Below are 20645 nucleotides of genomic sequence, written 5' to 3' on the forward strand. Positions count from 1 at the left end.
CTATACTGTACTGCTTAACTACAGTGATGTTAAAAATAATCAGGCAATAGACAACAAGTAGTAAAATCTATTATGTGTAACCCTTGCTCGACTATAACTTCAATCTCCGAAGAAATATTTGTTTTCTTCTGCTTCTATGATCCTCCTAATAACAGTTAATCTCAATATTTTATCTTATCATTCTAAGCCTTCCTTTCTCAATGATAATTTCCATATCAATCTCGATGATGTATATCTAAGCCCTTAACAACAAAGCTATTAGTTTCTGTGATTCATGTCTCTATATTTTTTCTCTTTCCAAATTTATTTCACTGGATTATACTTCTTCAATAACATCTTCAAACCCTAATCTTTCCAATTACTGCTTATACTCTTACTACTTCTATCACTATAGTATTTGAATCGACAACTGCATCTCTGTGCTAATGTGGTATGACAACTCGAACTGATGTACGCATGTACGAAGTTCTACGTTGTGACTGACTGACTAAACCTACTCTGGTTTCTTCTTATAAATTCTTTCATGGTATCTATGAATTATATGAAATTAGGGATGAAGACGAAAAAATTCCGACTTAAATATAACTTCCATACTACTGAAAATCTTATATGATTAGAATATTAGTCTGATATAGTCGGCTATAAGCTATAGCTGTACTTTTCCACGTACACATCAATTGAGATGGCTGGGACACGTGTTACGTATGCACAACCACCGACTGCCCCAACGTGCAATGCTTTATGGTGTAGGAGTAGGTTGGAAGAAAGCTAGGGGCGGCCACACCAAAACGTGGCACAAATCCATGAAGTCAATGACAATTGGACTGAGCCATGTTGGTAGGTGTAGACTACCTGGTTGGGATTTGCGAGATGATAGCTAATCGATGGTTAGAAACCTTGAATGACATGGCTCAAAATCGTGTGCAATGGCGAAAGTGCATCCACTCTTTGTGTTCTGACAAATTCTAATCTGAGTTGTCCATGTCCCTTTCTTTTTCTCTTTCCAAATTTATTTCACTGGATTATACTTCTTCAATAACATCTTCAAACCCTAATCTTTCCAATTACTGCTTATACTCTTACTACTTCTACCATTATGGGATTTGAATCGACAACTACCTCTCTGTGCTAATGTGGTATGACAACTCTAACTGATGTACGTATGTACGAAGTTCTACGTTGTGACTGACTGACTTTTCCACGTGAAAGATAACAAGTTCGAAGGAATTCTTCCCAATGTTGTTATATTTAAAGTTTTGAACATTCAATACAGTAAAATGAAAACAAACAAATTATTACATATACATATACATACAGAGATGTAATTATTATTATGAATACAAAGTTATTAATACCTACATAACACTAAACATGAATTTAGAATACTACTAATAATAAGAAATAAGTAGACATACAAATGGTATACACAAACTGAAAGAGTAAACTATGGGGAAGCTGAAAAACAAAAGATGGAAGAAGTGAATTGAACACAGACCAACACACACACACACACTTATATACCCATGCAAAAGAATAGACAAAGAAATCACATCTCTAATCTGTCTGTTATTCTTAAGTTTCTATGCAAACAAGAAAGAATTCTTGGGAAAAAACTGACAAAGCTGGAAAAATAAAACCATCAAGAAGGTGAGAGATACTTTATTTTTGTCAGACTACACTTGTAAAGCTAATTTTTTCACTTATGTTTATGAATAAGGGTATTCAACAATCTTCTGTGAAACAAAACCCATCATAAACAGTATCAGTGAAGAAAAGGGGGAACATAATCATCTCAAGAAGAAAATCCAATGAAAGGAATCATTTTTCCAAAAAAATGTCTAAATTCCTTTTAACCATAATCAATAACGGTAGCAACAAGAACAACAACAACAACAATGATAGAAACGAATGAATAACCATCATCATCATGGAATTTACCGACATGTTTTTGATCAATAAAAGAAAAGAAAAAATGGTGGAGTTTTTTTAGGTTTTCAACCATGGATGAAGTTGTAAAGTTTCTTTATCACGATCACCATAATCGTAGAGTAGTTCTTCACCTAGGTGATAAATAACAATGTAATACAACGTAAACAGTAACAAGAACGATTATATTAAAAATTGAATAACAATAGGTCATCATTTAACCAATACAGATTGATAATTAGCTCTGCCTGTAGCTCCTCCGAGGGCTACTGTCGGTCCAAAGTCCGGGTAAAGGAGGAGGGTTGGGCTTATGGTTAGTGAACCCATCCCGTAGAAAACCAACTCGCTAAGAAAAACGCTAACCAGAGGTCGGCGGCCTATGCTCCATTGGGTGGAACAGGCGTAAGTCATGTAAGTCAAGATTGATAAATCAATCGAGAAACCTATCTTGTGGTTCTCTCTTAGGAGGCCATACCCAGAGCCCATGACCTAAAGGTCTAATCCATAAGACAGTAGAACAACGTTAGGAGATGCAGTCCCATGGTAGCCGGTGAACAACGATTGATTCATACGCCAATTTTTCCTTCAGGATACTGGAGCCCATATACATCATTGGTTTGGAATCATGGTTTTCCAACTCCCCTAGGTGAACATTCCGTGTCCACCAACCTGGTTGAAGCACCGGAAATGCGCCTTTCGTCTTCTTAATTTAGTAAAGAACATCCCTGACGCGAGAAGGTAGTGAGTAGGACTTTCCTGGTAGTGGCTGTATACTTGTGGTCGTGTGAGAGCATTTCGAGAAGGAGAGCTGACTCTCCTCACTCTCGGCCGCATCAGAGCGTTTGGGGGCTTCATCATGCATACATATAGATTCGAGCACATTTAAACCAACTCAGTGGTAATTGACAAAAGATATTGTTAAGGTATATAGTTCGATTTATTCTACGCCCATTATATAAGATTGTGTAGTAAATATTTAAAATATCAATAAAGAGTACAATCATAGAACTTCGCACTATATATATATATATAATGGTCAGAAGTGGTCGACAGGAGACCCTGGACCTAGAATTCGCGCTGTTTGGTGCCCATCAGTAACATGTATTTGAATTTTTGTCAGTTTCGGCCCAAATAGCTCAACAGTAACGTCTCTGACTGTGAAACCAGATGATACGAGACCGATATCACCAGATAGTATTAGTTCCCTCCAGATTACAGCCATACCTTGCTGACTAGTGCCAAATAGCACGAAACCTACGTCAAGAGTTTCCCATCCACCACCATGCAGATGAATATAGTGCATACGACGTCAAGCAACTTAAACTGGTGGACACGTTGGATCTATAGAATTCGATCAGGAATAAGGCGGAATTGACATTGGTCACTGCTGACATTTTGATGTTTTACAATGTTATTGATTTGCGAATAACGCGATAAATAAATGGGAAGTTTTAGACCTGAGACCGGCTTTTATTTATTTATACGAAGCAGATAATAGTCCTACACAGCTTTCATTTATCGTGCTGCGTTACAAATCCGCATCCTTTTACATTCCGTCACAGTCGCTGTGATGACATTCGTAATACATGAAACCGAATAATACTAATTAAAAGGCAATTAGTTCAACTAATCAGTCAGTGAATATATTATTACATGGAATCGAAAGAAAACGACGACAGAATTCGACCATCAAAAAAGAGACTAGATATTCTTAAGGTAGGTCAGACATGATTTGAATAGCACACTAGTAACGTCATCCAATTGTATGATGTAGGCTTGATTCTTTGGAATCGCGATCAACTAACTGACTAAACAACCTGGGTTTTAATCCTTTAAATCATTACTATCAAATCAATGAACCCTTAAAGATATCACATTATGATTTCAAAGGAAGTCGCCCAATATTTACATTGTAAACCTGAAAGATGAGTTTAAAAATTAGGATTAGGCGATTTGAGATTGTCAATATGAAGTTGTAAAGATTGTTAAATTTCATTAAACTCATGAACCGATCAATATTAGACCACCACTGAAAACCTGGGAGAACTGCACGGTCGTTTCGTCCCAGTATGGGACTTTTCAGTGATACGCATATAAAACACCGCACGCATGAATCACACCCAGAACCTTCGAGCTCGCGTGAGAATGCTCAACCTATAAACCAATCAGTTAGCATTCGGCAGCGTTAATTTGACATTAAATAAAAAATGAAGATGATTCAAAGGTATTTTTACACGCAGTAATGGCTAAAAATCGCCAAAACTTTCCAAGTGTTAAAGTTAACATTAGTTACAAAACATAGTGATCGATTAATGCCTCATTTATAAAATGACTACAATTTACCAGGAGAAATTGATTTACGCGCAAACAATGCAAGTCGAGGAATACCATCAATTGGAATTACTTTAACAATACAATTCGGTTTTAATCTACTATGATTAATCAATCGGCCAAGTCGTGGTGTTTCTTTTGTTGCATCTACACAATACCGTTGACCTCTGAAATAAAAAATAAATGATTTAATAAACTTTGTGTAGGAGAAATGTAATAATTTCTTGTAAGCTGAATACGAATTAGATAATAAAACATTACTTACTCGGTCTGTAGCTCCTCCGGGGACTACTGCCGGTCCTAAGTCCGGGTAAAGGAGGAGGGTTTGGCATGGGGTTAGCGACCCCATCCTGTAGAAAACCAACTCGCTAAAAAAAACGCTAACCAGAAAAAATTATTTAAACTAGGCATATACCGTTGAATAAAGGCTTCATGAAACTTGTATTCTGAATGGAAGGTCATAAAAGAGACACGAAGAATTAAGCGATTTTTTCTAACGATTATCGTTGTTTGAAGCGAGGTATATGTTTTTGACTTTTTCTTCGAATTTGTCAATAGTTTGATGGTTGTCAGTCAGTCAGCTACAACGTAGGACCAGGTACACATATGCATCCGTACAAGTTGCCATACCTCATTAGCACAACAAGATGAACACCGGATACATAGTAGTTAATTTAATGTCGGTAATATATAAAAGAAAGGTTGTATATAAGGATATAGTAAAAGAAGAAAGACATGAAGAAATTTTAATCTTAAGGTTTAAGGGAAGATAAAGAGTGTATACACCTACGCCATTGTGGTCGATTCTGAGCCATGTCACCTAAATTCTCCAACCATTGGTTACGATAATCACGCGGACCCCAACCAAGTAGTCCGCATCTACCGACATGGCTCAGACAAGAAGTTAGTGACTTCAAGGACTAATGCCACGTTTTGGTTTGGCCGCCTCTAACTTTCTTCCAACCATCGTCAATACTAGTCAGCATAGCGCGTCGTGGTAATCGGTGTTCAGGCATACGTAACACGTTAGTTTATAAAAAAAAATGGTACAGGTTTGGTTGAAGAGTATTGTGTTTTGTTCACTAGTGCGTTAATACTTCCAAACTTGTTCGGCCAGACTCTCATGGTAATAATAATAATACTTTTTGTATTTCTTAAGATCAATCATTTGTCAAATTTTTCAGTGATTACTTCTGAAACGAGAATGAAGTAGTTAAGTTAGATATCCCAAAATGGAAGTTTAATGTCACGTTGTTGATGTACTCTTAATTACTAATAATTTGACACAGTATTAGGAACCGAACAACACGAATCCGTTCAGTCAACCAATCGATCGTAAACAATGCAGAACTTGACGAATAAGTGCAGCGGTTCAAGCTGGTATACGATAATAGTAAACTAATTAAACAGTTCTAAAAGTATCAATCTAATTAGGAAATATACGACTAGTTTCGAGCCATATCACTTAAGATTTGTAATTATAGACTGAACAGCTATCGTGAAGGCAATGACAATGGAAATCCCGAAATTTTCGATATAATAAGAGATGTTAGTTAACATAGCAATGAGTAGGTCACAGTGAAGAAATTGCATTCCTTATCCATTCTTCTCTAAATATCTAGTGAAGTGTCATTCATAAATTTTCATTATTTAATCTTATGTATATTTTATATGGGACAGTTTGTTTCTTGTTATGATTACATTCATATTGTAGTTGAAATTTGATTTCCCTTCTATTGAATTCCTCTCCCCCGACCTCAGGTGGGAGATTTAGGTGGAGTTTTGTTCTCTGAACTGGATCGTTTGGTCGTGGTGCTTTAATTGTTCTTCTGAACAACATCATCAACACAAACTTCAGATAGAAGTGAAGGGTTCGAATTTCTCTATATTTTACTTACAGCTTGTCCTGTCGACCATGATCTCGATTGACTATCTATCAACCAGTTGGAAAAATCATGAAGAAATGCAGGGCCAAGAATCAAATCCAAAAGAGATACAATAAAAATAAAGAGGTAGACAACAACAGGATAATGGTCAACAATAACCAATCAAGATCGAGGTCGACAGGACAATCTGTAAGTCATATGGGGAGAAATCTGAACACTTCACTTTTATTTGAAGTTTTTGCTGATAATGTTGTTCAGAAGAACAAAGAAAACTCCATGATCAAGGCGAAGTCGTACTGCTGACTGTACAGAGGTGTGTCGACAGTAAGGTGTTTCCTTCAGACGACCAGCATAACAGCAATGCTGCCTTTTCCACAAGGAGGAGTGGAGTTAGAAAAGGTCGACCCTAAAAATGCACACCTCGTCTTATTTCACGGATATCCGTCTCCGGTCGTAAGGTCCCAACAAGTACGGAGCTAACACAAAAATTACCCACAAAAAGGTCGTGTGTGACCGACCTCAAACAGTTGTACAATATAACATAATGATAACTTACGCATGTACAAAAAAGAACATATAAGAACCAATTTCTGGATTTTGTTTATATACAGCTTCACGTTGTTTTGCTAATTTTTCTGATATTAAATCTCCAGCATATTCCACTACAAATTCACCTTCATAAAATGTTCGTGTAGCAATTATTCCACGACCTTTTTCTTCAGTTTGTATGATCTAATGAAAATTTTTTTAGATTTTAAATTTCAGAATAGACAGAACGGTAAATAAAAATCAAACAGCTGTCATTTATGATAAGCAAAATCAGTGAACGATTCTACGGTAACTACTTACAAGTAGTCATATTGATAGACGAAAGCTACTTGATTGGGGTTTACGTGGTATTCACCATCACTGTTTGAAAAGGTTGAATAAGAAGGCTTAGATTTGGTCATAGTGACCTAGATGTATTCACACTTAATCTTCCTCTAGATCTCAAGTCCTAGTATTCCTTAATAAACACCTTTTCATCACATCTTATCAAACTCTATTCTACGTCTTTCCCGACCGTTGCTGCTATCTTGACGTGGTGGTCGTGCTTGCCTATCGCGATGAAGCAATAGAGCTATACTAGCTGGAACAATCGTTCCTCAAAGTCCTACCATGCCAGACAGGTTGGTTGAAGAGAGGTAAGACTAAAAGCAGCAATCTCAAGGCGATGTCGTACTGCCGACTGTACAGAGGTGTGACGGCAGTAAGGTGTTCCTTTCAAAAAACCAGCATAACAGCGATGCTGCCTTCCCACAAGGAGGGGTGGGGTTAGAAAAGGTCGACCCTAAAAATGCACACCTCGCCTTATCCCACGGATTTCCGTCTCCGGCGGTAAGGTCCTTTGAAGAACGGAGCTAACACATCAAAAATCCCCCACAAGAAGGCCGTGCGTGACCGGCCTCAAGCAGTTGTCCCTTGGGCACTGCGGTTAGGCTCCCAGGTCGTTAAGACCAACACTAATCCAACTTCATTTCCAGGTCTTTCAAGAAATACCCTTCCACGGTGTGGGCAGCCGGGAAGTGATATTAGCCCTCATACTCGTTACTGAACACGAGACCAAGTAGGTCACATCCAAATCCTTACTGACTGACTATTCTACGTCTTTAGTCGTTTTCATTATAAATAGGGTTACAATTATTTGGATTTCTTCATTATTCACAAAGTTTATTCAGTCTCGTTGCGGAAATTGGAATAACACATATTTCTCCCAAGCTCTGAGTTCATTAGGACTAACTGACTGACACGTACATACAGAGAGAAAGAGAAAGGGAGCTAAACAAGAACATAATTTATTATACTTACTTTCATACCAGTTTCAATATTGTTTTTTAAAGCATTTAAAAAGTTGTTTTCACGTTCACGCTACAAATAAGAAACAAATGAGAACGAAGATGTTTGGAAGTTCATGAAATTAATATTTTATTATCAGAAGGGGTTTTGTGGAGATTTAGTATTTTCATAGTTGAAATCATGAGTCAATTGAAGCTAGACCACCATGGAAAACCTGGAAGCATTGGACGGCCTCTTCGTCCTGTTGTGGGACTCCTCGGCAGTGCGCATCCATGACCTCGCCTCGCGAGATTCGAACTCAGGACCTACCAGTCTCGCGTCAGAGCACTTAACCGATAGAGCACTGAGTTCGAATCTCGCGAAGCGAGGTCGTGGATGCGCACTGCTGAAGAGTCCCACAACAGGACGAAAGGGCCGTCCAGTGCTTCCTGGTTTTCCCTGGTGGTTTAGCTTCAATTGACTCAAGCTTTCAACTAATTAATATTTCAGTCCAAAAAATAACGAAGAATTTTTCTTAAACAATAAGATATTGCATTCTCTGAGCTGGATGTGAACTTCTATGTGGACTATAACACCAATGATGTGGTTCAGAACGATAATAAAAGCTTCATAAGTGGAATTATTAAGCTAAGAGAATGTACGAAGAGACTCGAATTTAAGGACGAACCAATCAGAATTAAGATAACAGGTCTTGGATTTTGACGCAAAATTTGTCCATTCATTTGGCTAAATAGCATTATAGCTGATGTCAGTTCGTGATAAAAACCCTAAATTTAACTCCTAACCTTAAAGTACAGCTGTAAATACTAATCTTGATTCCTTATACTTATTTATAACCCAGTAAGTAAGCGGACACTATTAAGATCAATGTAGCGTCAATCAAAGGTTGTCCATAAATTATAGTCTCACCGACATACTCAGCATTAATTGTGATTCATCAACAACTATGGAGTTTAAAATATACGAATTTTTAATTACTGAAATGTATTAAGTAAGGATATCAGCGAAAGATGTTTTCCGTCTCACCTATGTTGTAAAATTTCCTTAAGGTTGTATCTCTTCAGTCCGCAACTTCCTGAAAACCTAATAAGAATTTCTAAAAAATCAACAGAATCACTTGAGAATTGTTTATCTATCAATGGGCAAGTAAATCTCTCCGTATTACTTTTGGGCTCTGAACTAAGTCCTATAAAGGCAGAAAACGCAATAAGATTAAGATTACTTAAACATAGGTGGATTCAAATAGCTGCTCATACATTTTGGAACTATCAAGTTAATAACCCTGACGTTGAGATGTAGGATATTATAAAAAGATAAGTCGATTGAAGCTTTATTGACTAAGGTGACTGTTAAGTCGGCTTACAATAAACTCTATCAGAGCCTCCAGAGAGGCTCATAAAGAGCCCAGCCAATCAGCGATTAGTTAGAAGCTATGCTACTAAAATAATGAGGTCCTGATCGGCTGTTAAACATACTGCTACTATGGAATCTCAAGGTCTTTTAATTACTATAAAACCCCTGTTTTTTCTGTACATAATGAACCTTGTAGTAAAGTGCTTCTCTGATACTCGTGTCTTCTCTCTGGTCTTTCAAGTCGCTGAGTAGTGCTAGCCTGGGGTTATCCGAATAGCTAGGATCCGAATAAAGCGTTCAACCTACGAGACATAACAGTGACCGAGATATGTATTGCCAGTTAACCTGACGAACAATAGTAGCCAGCACAAAAGTAGGCTGAAAAAAGGCTAGGAGCAAGCAAATCAAGTCAAGGGAAGTATCTTATGAAATCATAGACTACTGATTTAAGCTGTATTAAATAGTATAAGAATTTCCTAGTTGGAGTCCCTATAATAGTTCCACTCAATCATCGGGGTTACAGGCTGCAACCGGTCTCTATCTGATAGCACGGTCCAAACAGTCGATTAGTGTTTCTACCCGAATTCACTCAGCCTAAAGATGAAGCAATCACTATTGAATATCATACTTAAGAAAAGAATATTTTAATAGTGAAATATATTACCTCAATTTCTTTAGCATATTGTCGAGCAGTTTTCCTAATTCCATATGATGTAAGTTGTGTTTGTAATTGTGTTTTAGATTTGTTTTGTTTATTCCGTGTAGCAGTACATAAATCACTCGCTACGTGCGAATTCTTTTTGGGACTGACCGATGTGGATTTACAAACGCGCGTTGTGGTTGTTGTTGTTCCTGTCTGACGAGTATTAGACGTTGATAATGTGACAGAATCGTTTCCATCTATATCATTCTTAGTAATAGTATTGATCTGAGGTGAATCTACGCTACGAGAACGTTTCACTTGTGATCTAATATCAAGGATAACAAAATCATATGAATATTATTGAAAACGAGGATCGATTACATAATGATACTAACTGATTGAGGCTACTGAATAGATAAAAAGTAGTAAAAATATGTTTCCTTACATTTTTCAAGTACCTTCTTGGAATATGGGTAGACCTAGTTACCTTCAAGGTTAAATTTTTAAAAAAAGAGTTGTGTATTATATTCAAGATACTTAAGTTAACATACTACTGAAAGTCATAAACTATCTTTTTGTTTAATTGTATCAATATTCAAAGAAATATTCTTGTCAGAAGGGGTTTTGTGGAGTTTTCAGTATTTTCATAGTTGAAATCATGAGTCAATTGAAGCTAGATCACCATGGAAAACTTGGAAGCACTGGATGGCCGTTTCATCCTATTATGGGACTCCTCAGTGGCAGTGCGCATCCACGATTAATTATGTTTGTGAATTGTAAAAATGTACTGACGCACTCATATGATAAAATGATAACAGATCATCACTAAGCGAAATACTTCATGAACTCAAACCGACAAACAGAAGTGATTAAAGTACAGCTTTTTTTACTGTCTGACCCAAAATGCCCTGGTACGGCCGAGAGTGGGGAGAGTCCGCTCTTCCTCTCCAAATGCTCTCACATGGCCACGCGAATATATAGCCTCTGCCAGGTAAGTCCTACTCACTGCCTTCTCGTGGCGGGGGTGTTGTTCACAAAAGTGAGAGGTCGAAAAGCGAATGTCCGGCGCTTTAACCGGGTTCGTGGACACGGCGTACCCACCTAGGGGAGTTGGAAAACCCTGATTCCAAACCAATGGTGCACATGGGCTCCAGTATCCTGAAGGAACGAATGGCGTATGAACCAACTGTTGGTCACCGGCTACCATGGGACTGCATCTCCTCACGATGCTCCACTGCCTTGTGGACTAGACCTTCACGTCAAAGGCTCTGGGTGTGGCCCCCTAAGAAAATCACCTGCTTCAGTCTGGGCACCTGGTCAGTATCACAGCCGTCACACAAATCAAATGAGATTTGTGCGGCGCATATATATCTGGTGTCCCTTTGTACCAATATTTATGTGTTTAAATAAATAAATAAATAAATAAGGGTTTGAAGATGTTATTGAAGGAGTATAATCCAGTGAAATAAATTTAAAAAGAGAAAAAGGAAAGGGACATGAACTCAAACCGACAAACAGAAGTGATTAGAGTATAGCTTTTTAATTGTCTGATTAGGTCAATGGACCTAGATTATCTCTATCTGGGTAATCATAATTTCCATTTACAGGTGTAGGAATACAATTATGTTCAAATATAGTCGATTGGATATATATGGACAATAAAGCTATGAATTAGGTAAAAATGAGGAAAATCGTAGTAAAGAACTTGAGCATATAAACATAATTTTCAAGGGTTCGACTCTGTTGTGTCCCGATAACAATAGGTGAATGGTAACTTTGGCATCCATTTATGGACCAGTATTATGCATATATTTATTATCGTATAATCGCTAAATAACTAAACTATTCATACTCATGTCCTTCTTATTATAAGCTTTATTTTGATCCATAGACTATTATTATACGATTTACCATTTTTGAGTTATCCCTAGTCTATTAATTACTGCCTCCCACATTCACAGCCACATTTGGCTAAATCTTGTACAAATGTTATTTCTTATTTTATTGGTACGATGTGGTCAGTCTGCTTGGTATACAAACTCAGTATGTTTGAAATACAAGGATTCACACTGCAGAGGCTGTTCTGCACTTAACTGACTGGGCTGGGCAGAATCAGGACCGTTACGTACTCCAGACTGCTAGTCAAAATATCAACAACGGAATAGTTTAAACTGTTAGAAAGTAAAATTTGCACCCGTCACACAAATGAGTGGCTGTCTGGACTCAGCAGTTAAATGGATAACGTGTTAGTGTTTGAAACGAACGGTACTGGGTTTGAGTCCCGAAATGGTTATCAACTGTGGGATGCGGATACATTAAGCTGATGAGTTCTAAATACAACAGAACGCGAGTTCTGGATTCCACTGTTTGCTACACACCGTGTGTTCTACATGAACTTAAGGATTATGTTGGAAAAAAAGTTAAGAGTGAGTAATCTTAGACATGGTATCAGTTCATGTCAGAAAATGTCAAGTTCCTGGTTGAAGCCCATGGAATACTTGTAATCCATAAGGGGAGACGGATAACATGATGGGAAACTGACTCACAATGACAGATGTATTCATTCTCCATCATTTCTAACTTTCTATCCATCAATAGTATTGGTTCCATTTTGAACTACAATTCTTATATTTACGTTTCCATCATTTTATACTACTTCTCGTCTCGTTGATTTTCTTTTGTTTCACTGACGTGAAGTGTGGTAACGTGGAAATTTCACACACTCACACAATAGGTAACTTACAGATCTTCATTACGTAGAGATGATGAAAAGTATGAATTTTACCGAAAGATTTCAAAAGTTTTGTAAAAAAAAGAGGGACTGATATTAGTCAGCCAAAGTCGGTATAGCTCCCCTAAGCCTTGATAATGGTTAAATCGAGAAACTTAGATGACTAAAAAGGGATATATACGACATTTTAGAAATCCTAGTACAAAAGAGTAACAGTGACAATCGATGATAGGATGAGATAAATTTAATTGTAGGGAGGGAATTACCTAACTGAGTAACCAGACACCATTTCACCGATAAATCAATTATTAAACATATGTTTATGTTTAATAGTTTACAACACAGGCCGACTTCAGTTAGACAACTGTTGAAAAGCAGTAAGGATTGGACAACTTTTTCGTTTTGATTTGAGACTCCTCAGCAGTGTCCATACATGACCCCACAGTGAGTCGAACGCAGCGCCTTCTATTCCTCGCAGCCAACTTTGAGCAATAAACAGGCAATCGATGGTTTACACGTGTAACTTCAATAAACTCGCAGGTGGTTAATAACCACCTTTAAATGCCATTGGTGAGTAATTTTCTCACATGCAACATCCTTATGTGTTTAGACTTGAGTCATTCTGTTTATGTGAAAGGGCAGTGACAATACCCTGTTACCCAAACTAAAATAAGTGAAGTTGATTTCGGACATGATAAATAATATTGCTATTGGCAACTAATAAATGAAAACGTAGAATTATGCTAAAGACATATCTCTCAAAATAAGAACGACTGTTTCAACTCACAATTTACAGATGGTCCCTTTTATATCAATGTAAACTCGTTCCCAACTAAAGATTGCACACCAGGAAAGGTGGTACTTACTTACTTACGCCTGTCACCCCTCGTGGTGAGGTAGGGGTGAATAGAAAGCTTTCCAATCACTTTAAGTGACGAAAGTTTATTGTCACATAAACCAACTTACAACTTCCATTTAAAACCGAATGCTGAATATGAGTCTAATTCATCGTAATAATCAAGTATTTGCAATTCTCCTAATGTTCTCAATTCATAGAGCAATGGAGACTATTGCGCTATGTACTCAATCTGAACATCATCTACTCCACATATGACATAATTTAGTAAATGAGATGTGAAAAAACACTCACTTTTTATTGGTGGCGGCTTTTTTCTTTCTGATAGGTTTTTTGCATACATTTCCTCCCGGTGAAATCCCTGTTTCAGTTAGGATAGCCTGTTTCATTATTCGTGTAGGGCTAGTAATAATGGACTCTGGAGATTTGTTCGAAGACTCAGTAAGTAAAACTGATAGTGGTTCAGGTTTAATGGATGTTTGAGGATATGAATTATGTTCATTTGATTTCAATGAATCCTTTTCATTAGTACTCCAATTCGTGTTATTAGGCTTAATAACATCTACAACATTTTCAAATTGTTTAGACAGTTTCGTTTGGTGATTTGGCGAGAAATTTAATTGAGTTTGTCGTAGACTAGGTGATGAACTATTACATGAGTGTAAACAGTGTTTCTTAGAATAGGAGTTCTCGATAGAAGAGGAATCTTCCCATTTTAATGTATAGGAATGGGAACTGACTTTAACTGAAGTCATCACAGATCTATAACAAAAGAAGATTGAATGTTAACATTATTAATTAATCTGAATATGATAAAGAGAAAAATATGAGCAGCAACAGAAAACGAACTCAACAGGAGAATATATATTCTATTTATGAAACACAAATTCGTAAATTCGGCTAGAAAAAGCTATAGATATGCATAAATATCCTGGTACGGCCGAAGGTGAGGAGAGTCAGATCTCGCTCTCAAAATACTCTCACATAGCCACGTATATACAGCCACTGAAAGGAAAGTCTTACTCACCACCTTATCGTGGCAGCGGTATTCTTTACTAAATTATGAGGACAGAAAGCGAATTTTCGGCTTGAAATACCGGGATGTATCCCAGCGCTCACAGAAATCAATGATAACTATTACTGGCCTCATTGTTATTGTGTGGCACATATGTATATTGTACCCTCTTGTAATAATGTTTATGTGTTCAAATAAATGAATGGATACGACCTGGTTGACCAAACCGAAGTAGGTGGAACGGTGTACGAGCTCATAACTTAGTACCTGAAAGAAACGACTTAACCGCTCCACAAATAGTAAAATAGTATAAGTCAGTTAGATATGCAAAGGTTTTTTAATTAATGTGATTTTAAATGCTCAACTTTTAATTACCCAATATTAAAACTTGCCACAGCTGTGTAGATCTGGGCAATCAAATAGTACTTTTGGCTATGTTTCAGAAAGTATTACACAAAATGTACGAATAGACAGAAAATAAAGATATTCAACAGTTGCGTATTAATCATGCGTGCTACATCATATGTCAATGAAGTCATTCAGCTACAACGTAGGACCAGGCACATATATGCATCCGTACAAGTTGCCATACCTCGTTAGCATAACAACATGAACACCGGATTCATAGAAATAGTTAATTTACTGGTGGTAGTAGTTATAAAAGATAGGTTGTATATAAGAATATAGTATAGGAAGGAATAAAGTTATGAAGCAATTTTAATCTTAAGGTTTAAGGGAAGATAAAGAGTGTATACACCTACGCCATTGTGATCGATTCTGAGCCATGTCACTCAGAGTCTCCAACCATTGGTTACGATAGTCACGCGGACCCCAACCAGGTAGTCTGCATCTGCCAACATGGCTCAGACTGCAAGTTAGTGACTTCAAGCACTGATGCCACGTTTTGGTTTGGCCGCCCCTGACTCTTTTCCAACCATCCCCAATACTAGTCAGCATAGCGCGTCGTGGTAATCGGTGTTCAGGCATACGTAACACATCGCCTAACCATTTCAGTCGATGAAGATTCATGACCTCATCAACTGATTTACCATCATTCCCTAATAACCTGTGTCTAACCTCACTATTACTTACCCGGTGATCCCAGCAAATGCGAGCAATATTTCTAAGGCATCTGTGGTCAAATACTAGTAACTTACGAGTATTTTCTACTCTTAATGGCCATGTTTCACAGCCGTAAAGTAGAACAGAACAAACTGCTGCGCAGTATACTCGTCCCTTAATTGATAGACGGATATCTGGCCTGAGCCATAGGTGACGTAAGTTGGCAAAAGCCAAACGAGCCTTTTGAATCCGTGCTGAGATTTCGTCAGAAACCAACCCATTACGGCTGATCAGACTTCCAAGATAAGTGAAGTTGTCGACGCGTTCGACTACTTCGCTCCCTATCTTTAGTTCAGGTGTTGACGCAGACCAGTCCTGGAGTAACAATTTACGTTTACAATGTCAATGAAGAGGTAAGATCGTTCAGCATAAAATCAAATCATTAACAAAAAAATTGTATTTCAATGCTGAAAGAGAAAAAGCTACAGGAAAAATGGACATCTAAGTAAATGTGTTGAACGTTGGAAGTTGGAGAAAATAACGGAATACATCGTCAAAATTAAACCATAGTTATTAAATAATTTGCGTAGCTTTGTGGACAACCAGCCATAAAAACTTACCTTCCTAAACTGTTAAGATCAAAAGCAAATGGGAATGAACAATAGGCTGGTGTGCTTTTTTGTTTTCACTAGTTCTCATGACACTTCAAAAAGTATCTTACCGCTGTGGCAATATAAATTTCATGGACGACATCAATCCTTTTATGCAAACAGTTGTACCAGTACAAACCTATCTGAACTGCTGTAGAAGCAGTGACTATTTATGAAATTAGGATGACCGAAATGTCAGTGGAAAAATTTCTATCTTACGGACGAGAAGCCTATGTCTAAAACTTTGAAGCTTGTTAATTTGTCGTCCCACCAAATCGATCTAATGCTTCTAGGAAACCGATGATTAGATATCTGAGGCATCTGCATACGTCGTATTTCCAACGGCCAAAGCCTAGTAGTAGAGTAGCCCAAGGTTAAATCATAGAATGTACGCTTATGCTTTATGATAAGACGGGCAAGTGTCTTGAGAGTTCTGAAACAAAATTGTTATATCGGGCTCAAATTTATAAAGCACAAACGAGCACTAATCACATGCACCGAAAGTAGTTTATGATCAGGTGATCCGGATGAACATAAATTATTAGCTGAATGGTCAATGAATTCGGACATATAAACAAGATCCTAGATCTAACAAGTCCAAGGGCGTTGTTTATGTTTAGAAGACATGAAGCTTTAGTAACAAACCAGAATAATGCAGCTACGAAAACATATCTCTTCTATATAACATAAGTTTTAAAAAATTAAACATTTTTGCTCAAAGCCTCCAAAAGATCGTAGCCGCTTTTACCAGACAAGACAAAATAGTATGTATACACATTAAGGATCATTAAATCTGAACTGATAGATGAGTTGGAAGTAAATAGAAGCAACTCAACTAGCACACTTGTCTGTATTCGTCAATTACCAACTGACCAGATATGAAAAAACTCCTCATATAGGTGAACGCATTCAGATACATTACTCTATAAATTCAGACTAGCGGTACATCGATCCTGAAGCGACTGACTAGACCCAGTGGGAAACACAGAACACCGCATTTCATTGCTTTGTTACGACGCTTGTGCAATCTGATTTTCAGGCTACAGTGTCTGCTACTCAAGAGAATACATCAAACTTCTATTCATTCATTTATTTGTTTAAACATAAACATTGATACAAGGAGACACCAAATATATATGCATCACACTCCACTTGATTTGTGTGAGAGCTGGGATACATCCTGGTATTTCAAGCCGAAGCAGATGGTCTTTTTAGGGTGCCACTCTCCGGGTTTTTGACTTAGAGATTAATCTGCGAGGCAATGAAACAACATTAGGAGACGCGATCCCATAGAAGCCGTTGACCAACAATACATTCGTAAGTCATATGTTCCTTCGGGATCATACAGCCCATGTGCACCATTAGTTTGGAATCAGGGTTTTCCAACTCTCCTAGATGGATCCTCTATATCCATCAACCTAGTTAAAGCACCGGAAATTCGCTTTTTGTCCTCATAATTTAGTAAAGAATACCTCAGCCGCGATAAGGTGGTGAGTAAGACTTTCCTGTCAGTGGCTGTATATACAAGGCTATGTGAAAGTATTTTGAGAGGGAGAGCTGACTCTCCTCACCCTCGGCCGTATCAGGGCATTTAGGGGTCAAAATATCGAGTTATTCATCTAAATATGTCTGAAAAACTGATATTCGAAATTTCTGAATTGAGTAAAGTTAACTAGAGATCCTTGATACAGACTTTCACCCAATTATTAATAATACGTTTCTGTATGTATTATGTCTCAAGTGCAGAATTAAGCAAAGCTTCGAGTTACAATACTTATGTGACGATTGGTGGATTTCTCTATAAAACGATGAAGCTACTTATGAACAGATACTCTACCGGTGGCGGGTAAAGCACTTATCGTTCAGCTATTGCGCTGAAGGTTGAATCGGAAACGCAGAGCCTGATATATATGCGCCACCTCAAACTGTCACATCTCATTAGTACAGTGAGTAAAAACAATCAAGACAAATCCTAAATAAATAGAAGTAGAAAGAGTATCAGTAGAAGCAAAAAAGATAAGGTGTAGTAAAGGAGGAAAAAACTGCACAAGATCCGTTCTAGACTATTGTTCACTAGACAGCATCGTTGGCTGAGGTAGGTGATGGTCGGGCACAAGCAATATATACCCCAATCATTCCAATCAATGAAAATTTACAACCTTATCGATCGACTTACCATATTTACCAAGTACCCTAAGCCTAACTTCGGCGTTGCTCACTCGAAAGACCCAAAATACAAGAGCGATGCTGGTAGACATCTATAATTGAATAACAGTAACTTACGAATATCTATTTCCAACAGGTATGCGTCACACTCATCAAATAGGAAGAAGCGAACTGCTACCCAGTAAAATCCGTTGTTTGGCGGAAGGATATCTGGCTTACAACACGAATGACCCAAGTCGGTAAAGGACGACCAGGATCAATCGACGCCAAGATTTAGTCATATACCAGCTCTTCAGGGCTGATGAGAATGCCGAGATCAGTAAAATGATCGGAGCACTCAACCACTCTACTATTATTAATTTGGGCGTCGGTGCAGGGCAGTTCTGAAGCAACATTTTAGAATGAGAGGGAGAAATGCATCCGAACCATGCTTGCATTGTTGTTTTAAGCAGCTAGAAGACTGCATTTTTTCAGCGTCTCCACCAAACAGAACCACGTCATCTGCGTATTTTAGGTCTAGTAGAGTCTCTTGGTAAGAGACCAAACTTTGGAAGTCAGATGAGAGTCCTCTCGAAAAAATATTTACGACGAAGTTGAACAAAATTGGGGGAAGTGGAGAGTCCTGACGAACGCGACTTGAGGTTGAAAATTCTGAAAAAGATCACTATAAGCTCTGGATTCGTCAGTAGCGTTCAAGCGGAGAGCTCATACAAGGTTGATGTACTTCGGTATCCCTTTTAATGACAGATCTAGTCAACAGTTGAATGCTGTCTTAGGATTACGCAATACAATTATAGTCGAGAGCCAGAAAGTATGCAAATATCCTGAAAATGACGAAGAGTGGACATCTGGTTTATACGTCCACGAACAAATCTGAAACCAGCCTGGTGTCCCTGAGTTTGCTCTTCACAAGCTCTAGATAAGCGTTGGGTTATCAGAGGCCATCATTTTAGACACCATTTTTCAAACTTATCTTTCGGTGATTTTTACGGACTTGGATATTCAGAGATCGAGGCCAGTCAGAAAGAATTGCATCTAGTTTTCAGATAAAATCTTAGTCAGTCTAACCGCGAAAACTAAACTACCGTCCTTAAAGATCCCCGGTGTCAATCCATCCAGATTTACTTCAATCCCATGCTTTTGGTTAAATATAGCTATTTAGTCTTAATAAAGGTTGAAATATTTGTGTTAATTTGCCATTTACGTTGTTTGTAGGCAGTAGGGGGTCAGGAGGTGGCCGGAGGACAATTGAACTACTGCTTAGACTGCTCTACCTATCGCTTTCATCTGGATTAAGTGAATGATCCCTTTCTTTGGAATTAATCTCACTAACGGTCAGATCTCCAACACTCGTTTCACTGATGATTCTGGATAATTGTCTGCAGTAACCTATCGCTGATGCTTCCATTTCTTTTCCTTTTCATAACTACTACTGCTCACAATCATTACCTAAGAATCTAGAATATATTAAAACACTACAGCACACACTTCAAGACGTTGAATCAGCCTATGGAACCTATGAGTGTTAGTTTCAGGCGTGCTTGTAAACGCAGACATCTTGATTAGCGTTGGTGGACCTAAGACCCGTATTTTCAGACTAGTAACACTGACGGGTTACTATAATCGGAGTACAAGGACTAACGACTGAAACCAAGAACCGTTAAGATGTGAAAGAACATGCGAAAACTAGTGACTACACTAGGGATAAGATCATTCTTAACATATTCATATACAATATTGTATATTCACAGGACATATGACCTGTGCACAGGTCATGAATAAATGAATAGAAACAAAAAACTTATCTTTAATCAAAAGGACTTTACCAGGACCTCAACAGTACTGTGGAATCAGAAGTATGTGAACGTGAAAGGCTTAAGAAGTAAACACGAAAACGGTTTTACAATTTTCGACACGCTATTTGACAAAGAAAGTCATTGAGTGACAAGACAAACATAGACCAGCATAGCAAACGATACATGTCAGTAAGCTAGAATGTATTCATTACATATTGGTAAATTGGACTATTTTTATGGGATGAAAGTGTAGCAATTAATCTATCTAAATATCTACCAACAAAATCACAGTGAATTCTAATTCAAATGCAAACTGACCTTGAAATAAATTAGCGTGACTTAGTAAAACAAAAACAAACATCGTCAAACAGTGAACTAAATTCAATAACATTAC

At 37.7% G+C, this 20645-nt stretch overlaps 1 protein-coding gene across 1 annotated transcript; it reads right to left on the reverse strand.

Moving 5' to 3' along the window:
- Positions 1-1231: 1231 nt before the first annotated feature.
- On the reverse strand, positions 1232-20555 carry Smp_055310 (putative histone-lysine n-methyltransferase, seto7). Its single transcript, XM_018795158.1, has 7 exons — positions 20529-20555; positions 13857-14324; positions 9997-10300; positions 7992-8051; positions 6700-6875; positions 4270-4424; positions 1232-2060 (listed from the first exon to the last, which is right to left on the reverse strand). Exons 2-7 carry the CDS (start codon positions 14315-14317, stop codon positions 1987-1989), a joined length of 1230 nt encoding a protein of 409 aa, XP_018649498.1. The 5' UTR covers positions 14318-14324; positions 20529-20555; the 3' UTR covers positions 1232-1986.
- Between the last annotated feature and the right edge of the window lie 90 nt (positions 20556-20645).

This window comes from Schistosoma mansoni, chromosome 1 (genome assembly GCF_000237925.1).
Source record: "Schistosoma mansoni strain Puerto Rico chromosome 1, complete genome".
Classification (NCBI taxonomy): domain Eukaryota; kingdom Metazoa; phylum Platyhelminthes; class Trematoda; order Strigeidida; family Schistosomatidae; genus Schistosoma; species Schistosoma mansoni.

What these genes read in the sequence shown, in the direction of transcription:
- Smp_055310 (XM_018795158.1), bottom strand. Translation starts at nt 14,317, where the DNA reads ATGACTTCAGTTAAAGTCAGTTCCCATTCCTATACATTAAAATGGGAA. An exon ending in AAAGCCGCCACCAATAAAAA is followed by an intron (nt 10,301 to 13,856) that starts GTGAGTGTTTTT and finishes CCTTGATATTAG; the next exon opens with ATCACAAGTGAAACGTTCTC. An exon ending in AATATGCTAAAGAAATTGAG is followed by an intron (nt 8,052 to 9,996) that starts GTAATATATTTC and finishes TCTTATTTGTAG; the next exon opens with CGTGAACGTGAAAACAACTT.